The sequence below is a fragment of the Arachis hypogaea genome, chromosome 17, assembly GCF_003086295.3.
Source record: "Arachis hypogaea cultivar Tifrunner chromosome 17, arahy.Tifrunner.gnm2.J5K5, whole genome shotgun sequence".
Classification (NCBI taxonomy): Eukaryota; Viridiplantae; Streptophyta; class Magnoliopsida; order Fabales; family Fabaceae; genus Arachis; species Arachis hypogaea.
The window spans coordinates 132,683,753-132,699,251 of NC_092052.1; the positions used below are offsets into that span (position 1 = coordinate 132,683,753).

The 15,499-nt window shown below is 29.6% G+C and overlaps 1 protein-coding gene across 2 annotated transcripts; it reads left to right on the plus strand.

Moving 5' to 3' along the window:
- The first annotated feature begins 12,461 nt into the window (after positions 1-12,461).
- LOC112766410 (glutaredoxin-C6) lies at positions 12,462-15,017 on the plus strand. Of its 2 annotated transcripts, XR_011875714.1 has the most exons (3): positions 12,462-12,990; positions 13,424-13,496; positions 13,658-15,017. XR_011875714.1 is itself a non-coding variant. In XM_025812301.3 (2 exons), the coding sequence occupies exons 1-2, from the start codon at positions 12,621-12,623 to the stop codon at positions 13,432-13,434; spliced, it is 381 nt and encodes a 126-aa protein (XP_025668086.1). In that variant the 5' UTR covers positions 12,462-12,620; the 3' UTR covers positions 13,435-13,633. The 2 variants fall into 2 exon arrangements, 1 of the variants encoding a protein (XP_025668086.1); XM_025812301.3 differs by lacking the exon at positions 13,658-15,017 and having other exon boundaries at positions 13,424-13,633.
- Positions 15,018-15,499: the final 482 nt, after the last annotated feature.

The window sequence follows — 15,499 nt, forward strand, 5'->3', positions numbered from 1 at the left end:
TCCGTTTAACTCATTGTGTTAATCTTAAAAATTGTAATACATAAATAAAACGGGTTCAACCAGACTAATCGTATAATTTATGAAGCTAAACGGGATGGGATTAAATTAATCAAACTATCCCATTTGACAAATAACCACCTATGATCCTCTCCATACCTTTTTATCATGGAGAATGACTTAAATGCTTTCGCTTTTTTATTTTTGGATTTAGCTCTTTTGTGTTTTATGGGCATACTTTAAGAGGATAATAAACACCATAATGTCTTCAGCAAAATTTTGCACACTAATAAGAATTCTTACAATGTCAAGAACATATAAAAGATTCAAGGTTTTAGTTAATATGTGCCTTAATGACATATGATAAACTTGTCATTAGTGAAAAGTTTTCATTAAAAATATAAAAAAAAAATCAAGTTTTCAATGCATTTATGTTGTCTTCATTAAATGAAAACATTTAAAATTTTTCACTAATAATAAACTTATCATATGCCATTAGGACATCATGTGTCATTAGGATACATGTTAGCTAAACCCAAGATTCAATAATACAAACTAAATATGAGATGAATAAGAGAAAATAGTGGAGTTACTAACATGACGAATAGAGATATTTCTGCCTTTCCTAGTTGAAACATGTTCATTACTGTTGTAATATGAACTAGAGAACTTCGTCCACCATAAAAACCATGCCCACCTCTGCCTCTTCTACCACTAAGGCCATGTCTAGAAAATCTTGAAGCATTGAAAAGGGTTGAGGAAGTTTAGTATGGGGTGACCTGAGAAAAGGGTTGAGTTTGTATGATATTAGGCTAGTCCAAAGGTGCTTTTTCCTTAGCAAATTGATCATGCATCCGATCTTGGGCTATAAGGAATGCTTCTAACTCAACAATGGTCCATGGTTCTTTTTTATTAAGAACAAAGGTCCTAAAGACTTTGTAATAAGAGTTTAAATCATCAAGAATGACATTAACATATTCATCATTGTTAGGGGAGAACTAACAGCCGAAAGAAGATTAATAATTTCTTGATTTGAAAGAGATATTCTGGACTCTGTAGTGAGCAACAAATTAAGTAGGTATCGAGTCTCTTCCAAAATTAATATGCATGATTGCATCCAACTAATGCTATTCTAGAATGAAATATCTATAATGGAGAAAAGTCAGGTTTAATTGTCATAATCTTATTAAACCCGGTCTTCGTAAGATTGGGAATTTTTTTGGCAGCAATTTTATCTGCAGCATAGACATACTAAGGTGGTGTCTTAACTGAATTCGAATGATCACTAAATTTTTGGGAAAGGATGATGGAGAGGGCAATTTACCTCTATGGTAAACAAGAACTTTCAATGAGCCGGTTAGGATTAGAAGAAAAATACTGAGTAGGTCAGATTTATCGTCAGATAAAATCAGATGGTATAAATCTCGTCGGTAAATATTTATCGTTGAAATTTTTTCGTCTAATAGTAATTATTGTCGGATTTAGTGACAGAATATAGTTAGCGTGAAAATGAAATATGTTAGGCGTTATCGTCGGAAATTTTCGACAATAATATTGGCGCCACATTATTATTCTCCCTTACCACATTACCAGCAGATTAAACTGACAGTAATGGTGACGGAAATGTTTTATTTTTTTTTTAAATTTGACTTGGCTGTTACCATCAAAATATTCTATCGGTAATACCGATGATAGCATTTTTGTTTTTTTTTTAATTATCTTTTTTCATCCATCTCTAATGTACCCTGATAATTAATAATTGAAATAGTAGTTTAAACCTGATGTGAAGTACACAAAATATAAATTATAAATACGGAATGATGGTAACTGAAATATCTAAAACAATACTAATTATATTACATTCACAGAACTATATGTTTACATTCACTGAAATATATATTACAAATATGCAAAGTTTCTTAAAGAAATACATATCACAGAAATAAGTTTACATTAACTCTACTTAGATTCGTCATCTTTTTTCTCTGGTTCACCATTCTCCTCTTCCGACGTAATTTCCTGATTATCAGCAAACTTGTCTTCCTCTTCTTCATCGCCTTCTTCTTCTTGAAGATCATCGTCCTATGATAAAAGTGCGTCGGCATCTAGTCAAAGGTCAATGATGTCATCATCCATAACAGCAGACCTAAGGGTGATTGGCTTACCGATATCAACCACCATTTTCGAAGGAGTTGGGTCTTCAATCTAGTAAGGTTCCTGACCCTCTATCCTATCATCAGATTCAATGCGGACTTTTGGTTTAGTATTAACCACAACCACATAACTAGACTTGCATGAACCTGAATAAGGTAAATAGTATACTATCATGCATTTTGAGGTAGTATAAAAGGATTGTAGTGCCTATATTTCTTGGTTACATTAATTTTAGTGATATCATAGCACATAAATCCCTAAAGAACTCACTTATTTCTGTGAGGGGTTTTCAGATGTTGGTTGGAGGTTCTCTGAACACGACATGAAGCAAGAACTCCATGAAGACGTGACAATCATGACTTTTTAACCCAGCAAGCCTACCCTGTGACACGTTTGCATACCTGTCCAAGTTAGAGGAGTAACCATTAGGAAACCTTAATCCTGTAATTCACATACAAATATTTAGTCTCTGCTCCTTCGTAGAGCGAATACCACTTTTGGTTTAGCCCACCGCCTGTTATTAAGTCCCTTTAAGTTCAGATCTGGTCGCCTGCAAATGTCCATTAAGTCTAACCTAGCCTTGTCATTATCCTTTGTTCGCTTATCGTCCATTACTGTGTGCATGATGTTATCAAACACAATTTTTTCAATGTGTATCATATCAAGACAATGTCGAACCAAGTTGTCCTTCCAATAAGACACTCCCAAAATATACTCTATTTAGTCCAATCGACGATCCATGGGATTCTTCTGATACGCTACCAAACTTTTCTATCACCCAACTTCACAGGTGCCTCTTCTTGTTCAGTTTTATTCTTTTTGAACGAGTCCTTGTTACGCTGAAAGGATGATCCATGCCGAGAAATCTTCGATGGCAAACAAACCACAAATTCTTACCGCCATTCATCAACCAAAATGTCTTTGTATCCTCCATACAATTTGGACTTGTCATTCTGCCCTGAGTGCACCAACCTAACAATATGCCGTATGCAGGAAAGTTGTTAATGGTCCACATCAATGCCACCCGCAGTTGGAAATTTGTCTTCGTTGAAATATCATACGTTTGTACACCATGGATCTACAACTCATGTAACTCGTCCACCAAGGACTGCAAGAAGACATCTATTTTGACCTTTGAATTGTTGGGACTAGGTATGAAACAAGTTAGGAACATGTATGGGTTCTTCATGCATATTTCGAGACTCGGGTTATAAGGTGTCACGACTACGGGCCAACAAGAGTACGCGTTATCAAAATTGAAATTCGGTGCAAATCCGTCAGAATATAAAGCTAGTCTAATATTTATGGGCTCACTCGCAAATATAGGATGGGCCCGATCAAAATGCTTTCAAACTTCTCCATGTGATGGGTGCGTTATGATTCCATCATTTCTCTTGTTGCTACTATGCCAGGTCATGTGAGGGACCGAACTCATCGATGCATACAATCGTTTCAACCTAGGGATTAAGGGCAAGTAGTGCATCCATTTCATTAGAATTCTCTTTAACCAGTATTTACCAATCTATTCTCTCTTGACTTAGATCCTCGGTGATCTACAAAATCTGCATTCATTAAGGTATGCATACGTTTTGTAGTACAACATACAACCATTCAAATATTTATCAATTTTCACCGCATTTAGACCCAATTTCAAAACTAGCTTCTTTGCTTCGTAGTGTTTTCAGGGGATTCCAGTTGACCCTACAGGTACCAGTTCGTTGCAAATGGTGGTCCACTTATCAAAAAACTCTTGAGTATGATTTGACTCTGACTTAATACTCATTATTCTAACACACGCAGACAACTCCGAATGAACGCACCCCTCGTACAAAGGTTTCACAAAAGATTCTAACAAATGATAAAAACTCTTCGCTTCTGGGTTAGGCTCTTCTTCAGCCTCTTTCAATTTCGTAACACATGTTGCATCACACACCATCTCGTTGTATCTCTCTTGGTTAGCCTCCCAAGTCATTTCATCCATGTTTAGGTCTCTCACCACCTGAACCCTCGTTGATTGACAACTGGACCTATTTAAATTAGAGGCAGACCAGTTAATTCCCTGCTCGTCCACATCTCCTGTCTCGTCCACATCCAATACCCATCCTCAAACTCGTTACAATAGAGGTGAAGCATTATGTCTACAGGTCCTAACCACTTAGTCAGCCGACATTTTTGACACAGACACCTAGATACCCCTTCAGACATAAACGGTTTCATGCTGAAGATATGCGTGACAAACACGTCAACCCTCTCAAAGAATTTGGGTTTTAAACCCCTAACTATCGTTATCCCTCTCATACATCCATAGACAATGACTTGGAATCATACACACCCTAGAATTCAACGAACAATAAAAATTATTAAATTTTTCAAAAATTTGGCTGAGTGTCCCTGTAATTTGAATCTTCTGCCGAATACAATTATCATTTTCTGACAAACTAAACACGTTTTAAACAATTTAAACGATAATTCTGCAGAACTTCTCCTTAATGCAGCGACATCCATCGAATAAATACAATAATTCTCATATAGGAAACAGTTGCAAGCATAAATCAAAAACACACATGCATTCAATAAAACATCAAATCCTAACCGTTCTAATGCGCAACCCCTTATAACTCCAAAAATTTTTCAGCAAACAAGGGTTTCGAGAAGGCACCACTACGCGACCTTCTCCCACTTCCATCCTAAAACTCTTTCCTAGGAAAGTAAGTCCAATATAAAATTTAAACAATTCATAATATTCAGAGATAGAAAACCAACCTGGAATATTACTGCACAGACAACAAATGAAGAAAACTCCAATTGAGCTCAGAGAAAATAACACCATCCTAATAAAAAGGATTACTTACTAAATTCGCAAGTTGAAACTAATTCAAAAACTAATTTAAAAGAATAGGTAAAACTCACTATTCCAATTAATTAAAACATAATTCTTAATTCAACCAAACTAACAAGAGGCATGACAAATTTATTTTTTACTTATATTAAATTAACACAACAACTCCTAATAACATACTTCATTAAACAAATTTAACCACTGAATTAACAACAATCTGATGATAGTGGTTGTAGTCTCATATATATTTTGTGGTGACAGAGGTGGCGGTGACAGCGACGTGAATAGTAATCGCGGCGAAAGATGTGACGAGGACAGCAGCAGTAGTAAATTCGACGAGCACGTGCAACGGCGACAGTGGGTGCTCCAGGCGTAGTGGCAACGTCATCGACAAGCTCCGGCGGTGGCCATGGTGAGCGTTGCACGGCGGCGTTGAGAGAAGACGAGGAGAGAGAGAGTAGAGAGAGTACGGCATCATACAAGTGAGGGGGAAGGCTTCGCGTTTGAATTTAGCCCCAATTTTACCGTCGGATTAATCCCACGATAACTCACTAAAATGACGCGTTTTATTAAATGAAGATACCCTCGAATTCTTCCATCGCTAAATCCGGCGATAGAATTGGCACGTGTAACTTCCATCTTTGCGCCAACAATTACCGTCGGATTTAGCGACGGAAAATCTGTTCCGATGGTAAACTTTTCTAGCGACGAATTCCTTCTCCTTTCTATCGAAAAATTTGATTCTAAATCTACCGGTACATGTCAACGCCAATTCCAACGGTAAATCCGACGATACTCAATATTTTTCTTATAGTGTAAGTTAATTTTAATTTGATCAATAAAACTGAAGGTGGTAGGAAAAAAAAAAGAGGGAGTAAAAAAAAAAGAGATGGATCGATCCTCATGGATGAATTAGAGAAGAATAGTGAATATTGTAAAAATCGACATTGAAAATCATGAATCTTCCAAATGCAAAAGATGACTAGTATGTATACACTTAGTTAGGGATGGAAGTGGGCCAGGCTATTTGACGGAGCTCAGAGCTCGACTTGTCTTGTTTCATTAAACAGGCTAAATTGGACTTTTTATGAAGCCTATTAGTTGAAAAAGTCAGGTCATAAATATTAAAAAAAATTCTACGAAATTTGTTGAGTCGGCTCATTAATTTTTTTTTTTATAAAAATAAATTATTCTTAATTTGGACTTTCAACTATTCATTCATAATAAACTCAAAACAACTAAAAAAATTAATAGTCAAGATTGCAGCTCTTTTTGTTTAAAGAAAAAAGCTTATGTTTATAGATTGTAATTATGGTTATGATATGACTAACAATTGATATGTAAATGAATTGTAATTTACAAATTATGAATTATAAATTCTAGAATGCATGTAATGTCAATTTAAATTTTTTAACTTTATTATTTTGAATTATAATTCACGAAACATGCTTCTTAAATAGGCTTGTGGGCTTGTCGAGCTTTTAAACAGGCTGTTATTGAACCTGAAAAAATGCCTATAAGAGAGACATGTCTAAGTTTGGACCATATATTTATAACGAGTCTGATTTGTCTAAGTGAAAAATTCGACTCAACTCGATCCATTTTCACCGCTACATTTAACCTCAAAGTTATAAAATCCAAACCGAACTAGCTTATTCAATTGGAATGAACGAGATCCTAAATCGGTCCGGTCCAAGACCATGATCGTTTCTGCTTAAGAACCGATGAAAATTAGTCAAATCTAACAAAAATCAGTCCAACTGAACCGCACGGATCACAGATGTAAGCGAAGCTAGGTGCTCTAAGTCTCTCTGTGTGTCTATTGTGCTCCAGCGCTTGTGTGGACCGTGTGAAGCTACGTTGCTCTAGCTCTCTGCGATTGAGACATAGACAAAGACACAAAATCATGTTTGGTAATATTTTTTAAATAAAAAAAATAAAAATAAATTAGACTTTCATAATTTATTCTAATTTGTTTCAAGTTCGAATCCTTGCCTTTTAAGACTTGCATCATGCATAAATTATTTCCATTAGACTACATTTCTCCTTATTATTACTATATTTAAGCTAATTAATATATATACTTCTATCACATAGTTTATATTTATTTAATTTATTTTAATTTTAATGGTAAACTCACTCTTTCTAAAATAACATTAGTTAAAATTATAAATTTTATTAAATATTTACAAATTAAAAAGATAAACATAAAATCTTTTATTGATCACAACTTTTTTCATAATTATATGATATCTATTAATATTATTTTTCAATAAATCTTACAATATATAGTAACATTTATAATAGCTATAAACTAATTAATAAATTATTAAAATCTAAAAATAATAGTTATTTTAATATAAAAATAAAACAAAAAATATACCGGGTCAACCAAGTTTAACTAGTGACTCAACAATTGACTCAATATCCAGTGACTCGGTACTTTGATCGAATTAATTACCGATTCAGTTTTGATAATTATTGTCACAGTTTTAGACACACTTCAATACTACTATGCTAACACTTGGACTTACTCAACTTCTTGAGTTAAAATCAGGTCAGTCTAATACTTAATATTTAGTAAGAAAAGTAAGAACACAAAAAAATACAAGAGAAAAAAAGTTTTTGTAGAAAAAATACTTCACTAAATAAGTGATTGTTACAAATGGTTTACATACACAATACTCAACACTCACTCCTTATTTATAGCCATCCACCTCCTTAAGACAGTTAGGATTTAATCTAATCAACAGTTTAGATTTTAATATCCAAAACCTTCATTACAAATATCTTACCTATTACAATCTTTTAAACTCTTCTAGATTATTTTATACCACTCTTCATACCTCTATATATATCCATACTCTTCTTTTAGAATGTACTTATACAACCTTCCAGAGTTTTCTAGAATATTTTAGGATTTTTCAAGACCTTCTGAAGCATTCTAAAAAATTTAAAAACTATCCAAAGTATTCTCAAACAGTTTAGAATACTAAAAAAATACCCTTAAAAGTAACATTTTAAAATTTAGGAGTAAAGTATTGTTTTGGTTCCCAACAATTGAGACAAGTCTCAAATTTGTCCCTAACGTTTAAATCGTCTTATTTAAGTTCCTGATGTTTCAAAATGGTCTCAATATTGTCCTATCGTTAGTGGTCTGTTAACATAATTGACGGTGGGACAAATTAAAATCGAGACGATTTTGAAACATTAGGAACTTAAATAGGACGAAAATGTTGGGTCAAAAACGATACATTATTTTTAGAACAATTACCAAATCAAGTAAAATGATAGTAAATTTTAACAAAATAAATTGCATTACGAATTCAAGATTTTTACTCATACTTGTAGAATGACTAGTATATAAATTTTCGAAAAAAAAGAGCATATACATATACAATAAAATATAAATTATATCTTTTTGTCTCTAATATACTAAACTTCTTTAATGTTTAATTTAATTAAACTTTATTTTTAATTTTTCAATAATTTCAATTTTTTTATGACAAATAATTATTTAATTTATTTTTTAATTTGTTCTTAATAAAAAATAAATTTACTTAAAATGAAAGTAATGTGATTAAGAGTAAAATTAAAAAATAAATTTATTTAGAATAAAAATAATTTACTTAGATACAATTAAAAAATTGATATTATTAAAGGATAAAATTAAAATTTATTTAAAATTAAAAAATATTTAACTAAATTAAACATTAAATAATTTCGGTACATTAGAGACAAAAATAATAATTTATACTTTATTGTATATATGTCATATTTTTTTTCTTTTTCACATGTTTATGTACTAGTCATTCTACAAATATTTCATGATGAGTAAAAAATTTTAAAAGTACAATTTAAAAAAATAAGTTTATTTAGAATGAAAGTAATGTGATTAAGTGTAATTTATTTAGATGTGATTAAAAAATAATTGAATAACTACGTACTGTAAAAAATTAATATTATTGAAGGATAAAATTAAAATTTATTTTTAGGTTAAAAATAAAATTTATTTAAATTAAATATTAAAAAAGTTCGATACAATAGAGACAAAAATGTATAATTTATACTTTATTATATATGTATCATACTCAATTTTTTTTCCAAAAGTGTACTACTAGTCATTTTATAAGTATTTTATGATGAGTAAAAATCTTGAATTCGTAATGCATTCATTCCATTAAAATTTATTTTCTTTTTTCTTGATTTGATAATCCTTCTAAAAATAATGTATCATTTTTGTCTCCAAAGTTTTCATCCTATTTATATTCCTAACATTTCAAAATCATCTCAATTTTGACCTGTCGTAAACTCAATTAACAGATCCCTAACGACAAGACAATATGAAGACAATTTTGAAACGTATTAGAGATATAACCATTAATGTTGCATCCTCTTATTAGCTTAAACTTTTGGAAGAAGTTGTTTTATGACATGGTATCAGAGCTCTATATTCGAAAGGTTAAGAGTTCGATCCTTGGTGAGTCCCAAAAATTAAAAAATAACATAAGACAAATAAAAAGAGAAAAGAAAGTCTAGCAAATTCGCAAATTCAATATAACCATTCATGTTGTCTTCACCTATCAACTTAAACTTTTAGGAGGAGTGATTTCATGACAAAATATTAGGGACTTAAATAAGACGATTTAAATATTATGAACAACTTTAAAACTTATCCCAAATATTAAAAATAAAAATAATATTTTATTCTAAAAGTTAACTTGACATTATACTTAACTTACTCACCCTAAAATCATGGACGAACATAAGGGGGCGAGTGGAGGCCTCGGCCCTCGCCCCCAACTTTTTTTAAAAAATAGTAATAAGTTATTATGTATAATTTAATTTAAAAAAAAATTATTTAGTATTTAATCTAGTATAAATAAAAGTCCAATCCAATTTAAATATAATAATTTCTAATATTTAAAAAATAAGTAACAATATTAAAAAATTTTTAATTAAATAAAATTTTTTAAATCTCATAAAATAATTTTTTTCTTATTGTGACCGTCTTTTTTTATTCATTTAGTATTAGTTCTCTCTGTTTCAACTACTACAACTAAGAGATCTTTTTTAACTATGAATATTGTGAAAATAACTCAAAAATAAAATGAAAAATAAATTTCTTGTTAATTGTCTTTTAATTATATTAAAAAGAAAATTATTGAAAAATTTGACACAAATTCTATTATCGATGAATTTTATGATACGAAGAATCGATCACTTCGTTAGTAAAAAGTATATACATATTTTTTGTACTTTAAAATATATTCTCTATCGGTATATTTTTCTAATACATCTTATATTATATAATTTTTACATAACTTTTAATATTATATGTGTTATTGGCCCCATAATAACATTTCTAGATCTGTTCAAATGGAAATGGATCCTCTCAATGATTAAAAAAGATTGAGGGAATAAAGTGTGATCTTTAATCCTTTATTGCTCTCTCTCTCATGTTTTTTTGTTCCACTTTTAAAATTAATGGTAAAAGATCACACTTTACCTCTTCAATTGTTAAAAAAAATTGAAAGGATCAATTCCCCCTAAAATCAAGAAGGAGTAACCTAACAAGTATCAGAATAAGAGAAGTAGTTATAATATACCTATGCTATGTATATACCAAAATAAGTCGCTAGTATAAAATGCATGTTAAAATATACAATACACATTAAAAAAAATTAAACAACACATATATTTATATACAAATATATATAGCATTTTTAGTTACAACGAATTTCATATTTCTAGCACAGATCCAATATCTCCTAATAAAAATGACAAAATCGATACTACTTTTATTATTTCACAATAATTATTTTAAGATGAAAACTTATATGCAGTTATTTTTATAAGAAATTACTAATTAAAAATTATTAGATGATAATTTAGTGATATATGTTAAATCATTTAACAAATTTTAACTATTAACTTCACACAAAAACATTTGTACCTGAGGTTTCGCTTTATTTCAAAATAAAAAATATGAATTAAGAAAAACTAATAAAAATCCTAATAATAATGTGTCTATGTATATAGTCTCCATATTTATTATCTATTATATATTACTTATTTTACAACTAAAATTTGTTAAATATAATTTTTTATTGCAATTAAAATCAAACTTTTCTTTCCAAAATTAAAGAGTTATTCCCTCTTCTCTCTCCTTTTCTCTATCTTTTTTATTTCTTCACTCTCTCTATCTCTCTTATCTATCATTATCAATGACTAATTATAAATTTGACAATCAAAATATACAACATGACATTCTCTAATTGCATTCAAATTAAATTAAAATTAAAATTGAAATATTAAAATTAAAATATAGCTATATTATATATTATATTATATTTATATATTACTAACTAATTTAATAACTAAAATGTGTCACATGAGACTTTTTTATTAAAATTTAGAGAAAATATTTTTCTCCAAAATAATTAGTAAACCTCCTTTTTATATTCTCTTATCTACCTCTCTCTTTTTTTCTATTTTTTCTCACTATATATATAATTTATAATTTATATTTTATATTAATAATTTGATAAATCAAAATATGTCACCAAATATTTTTTTATTATAATTAAAATAAAATTTTTTCTTAACTTCTAAATTAACAAACTCCCTCTTTCATTCTTCTTCTTTATATCTCTCTCTTTTCTCTTATTTTCTATTTTTCTTTTCCTTTCTATTCTACAAAAAATAAAATTAACATCATAATATAATTTAAATAAAAAATATTATTATATGCATATTTTTTAATTTATATTTTTACTTCTTTTTTTCAAATATTTATTACATATAATTTAGAGAAAATACTAATATCGTGATTAAAAGTTAGAATCAAGAGATTCAATTGTTAAAAAAAATGTAAATTTGAGTTAATTTTATAACTATCAATATAAATTTTTTTTATGTTAATATCTAATTATAATTTTGTATATATAGAGAAAAATATATTATTTTTAAATAGCAAGCATAAAAATTAATTAAGTATAAAAATTAATTATTTTTATTTGTGCAACAGACTTAACATTTAATAAAATATAAAAATATACACGTTAAATTTTTTTAAATTTTAGATAACGAATATTAAAATTAATTATTAATAAAAAAATTAAACTCTTTTATATAAAAATAATAACTAAAAAAATTATTGTTTAAATTTTTTATCTACAAAAATCCTGATCTTTTTAGTCGACAAAGACTTTTGTCTCTTACAATTTTTTTGTAAAATTAATTTAATGTTATATATTTTTTGTATCATAATCTATAATGTCAAAATTGATATAATTTTAAAATATTTATATTGCTGTAATATTATTATAGATAAAAATATTAGTTTAATATATCCCTTCCCCCTCAAAATGCATAAATATATAGGTTTTTAAATAAATTGAAAACGTAGCAAACTTTTGAGAAGAGAGAGGAGTAAATAAGTGATGGAAGGGAAAATGAAGGGAAAGAAAATAGTTAAATGGAAGAGAAAGCGCGCGTGGGTTAGGTCGAGAGAGAGAGTGAGAGGAAATGAAAGAGAGTAGGAAGTGACGTAAGCAAGCACTGTTCTCCTTGGGTCGAGTCAAGTTTGATAGTATAAATAAAAGTCCTCTTGCTACCTCCTCCTCCGATGCAAGTTCAAAACGACGTCGTCGTCTCCATCTTAGCAGTTAGCACCATGTCTTGTCCTTCCTTGTCCATGGAGCTGGACGAATCCACCGAATCCCGAATCCAGCGCCTAATCACAGAGCACCCAGTCATCATCTTCACCCGCTCCTCCTGTTGCATGTGCCACGTCATGAAGAATCTCCTCGCCACCATCGGCGTGAACCCCACCGTCATCAATCTCGATGACGATGAGATCGACGCCCTCCCTTCCCCCTCCGCCCCCGCCGCCTTCATCGGCGGCACCTTCATAGGCGGCCTGGAGTCCCTGGTTGCACTCCACGTCAGCGGCCTCCTCGTCCCCAAGCTCGTCCAAGTCGGTGCTCTATCTCTGGGTATAGTATGATCCCATGCATCTCTATTTTCCTTCTAGTAATTGTACAATTTAGGATCCTCTCCATCTTTTGAATTGTACTACTATTTATATCAGATCTTATTTTCTTGTATGTTTTGGCTTGTCATAAGTGAGAAGCAGAGATGCCAATGAGTTATAACTCAAATGATATAGTCTTTTCATATTCAATTAAGAGGTTTTGGGTTCGAAACTCCTATCTTTAATTAAAAAAAAAAAAGTTGAGAAGCAGAGATAAAAATGATGACTCGAGTTTAATTTTAATTTGCCAAGTTACTCCAAATTCAACTTGATTTTTTGTAACACATGAACTTAATTAGTTCTCAAACTCAAACTCTACTCATAACGAATGGATCTGGCAGCGTGAGTGTGGTATTGGTCTTCGTCGTGTTGATCGCCTATGATTTGGTTTTTAGGGTGGGATTGATCAGGTCCGTAGGTTGGGTCCCATTGCCAATTATGAAGCAATCAAGGCCGTAGGATACCACAGTAACTTTCTCGCTTTGCTTTGGGAATCGCTAAGCTTATCTCTTTCTTCTCTTATTCTCTAAATTTTACTACTAATAATGGATGTATTTGTGTTTACTTCTACTTATGAATAGTTTGATCGTCTTCTTCCATTTTTACTCTTGCTTTTGCTTCATTTTAAGAATGGCAATCTCAACTTGCTTGGGTGGGACCATTATTATTGCAGCCCTCGCCGTCCATATGACAAGAGGTGATGATTTTTCTTTTCTCTCTCAGTAAATTTTATTTTTTGTTAAAATAATTATTTAAGGATTCGCTTCCTTTAAAATGTATTCTTATACTTTAAAAAGTAAATAATTTAACAAAAATATTATTTGTACATCAAAATCAGCCATTAAAATCAGTTATTAATGTATTTATGTATAAATACACATGTGATTTAATTTATTTTTAATAAATATTTGTATTTCAACATGCATTTTATACTGATAGCTAATTTTAATATACACGTAACATAACTCATAATTTAAACATTTAAGTTATTGGTGAAAGGATTAATAATTTCAAACAAAAAAAATACTAAAAACCATTAAAATTTATTTATTTTGGTATTAATTAATTATTAGTTTAATTTTTTTAGTTTATTAATTTAATAATATATTTTATTTTATATTTTTAAGTATTAATTAATGACTAATTAATAACCAAAAAAAATAAATTCTGATGGTTTTTCTAATATTTCTCTTTCAAATATAACTATGTGCATGATTAATTAACAATCCAAAATTATTATTTTTTCAATCAACAATTTTAGATATTACATTTTATTTTCTAAAATATAATCTAAACTGTATATATAAAGGATAGTTTCATCATTTATATACCTCGTTATTGTTAACATTTAAAAGCAAAATTAATCTCCATTACTGGAAGATAGTTTAAGGGAATATAGAAATAATTAGCCAAATAATTAAAGCACCCTAAGCAATTGGCATGCGTCATTTTTTATATTTTTTATGCACTTTGAAAATACATTTTTTTATTTCTTTATTTCTTTATTTAATTGTTTTTAATACTAAAAAATATATAAAAGAAATGAAAAAGCATAAGAATCCATTTTTAAGTAGCTAATATTATTAACAAACATTCCTATTGTAAAATATTATTTTAATGCTAATTTTACGGAGAATTTAGAGTTAAGATTAGAATTTAAAATTTATGGTTCAAAATAATTAGTTGATGTTGACTTAAAAAAATTAACTTCTTAATTAAACTCAAAAGAGATAAAAATAATGCAGATAATATTTCTTTTTGCTGAAATCTTTTCCCTCGACCTTTGGGACCTTCGCCACCACTCATGCCCTTGTAACGGAGACTGATTTGTCTGTCGCAATAAAATTTTAAAAATATTTTTATATTAATTTTTATGAAAATTAAAATATCTAAAATTCTTGGAATTGATTTGAGTAATTGTTCATATTATATTACTTCTTTATCCACAATTATGCCGTAGCAAATTAATCATCGAGATGGAAGAATTTGGAATTTTGAAACCTCTTGCTTCTTATTATATACACTATTCTCTTTTACATTGTCTTCTTTAATTTGACTGCATCACTATAAATTTCATCTCCTTTTGAGCATTTAAAGGGTATCAATTTTCATCACCATATATATTTATATTATAAAAGATCTATAAATAGTGTTTTCTTTGTTTTGTCAATCAATCTATGTAGAAAGCAAGTATATATTCGCATGGGAGAAAAGTCACGCAAAGATTTAGATATAGATATATATATATCAGATACTTTAATTTTTACTATATTATCAATGATCATTCTATCATTCAATTCGCAAAAGTAAAAGAGCCCAGAAAGATTCAAAGCAAAAAACAAGGGGCAAGGACAACCTCAGAATAATCGCATGAAGAAAAATGTATAATGTTGATGACGTCATGGCAAGAGACAACTTTGGTGAGGGAGTGCGTCACGGCATAGCATAGCATATATACAACATGCTCCCTC

Excerpts from the sequence above, each read along its gene's own strand:
- LOC112766410 (XM_025812301.3), top strand. The coding sequence starts at position 12,621 with ATGCAAGTTCAAAACGACGTCGTCGTCTCCATCTTAGCAGTTAGCACC.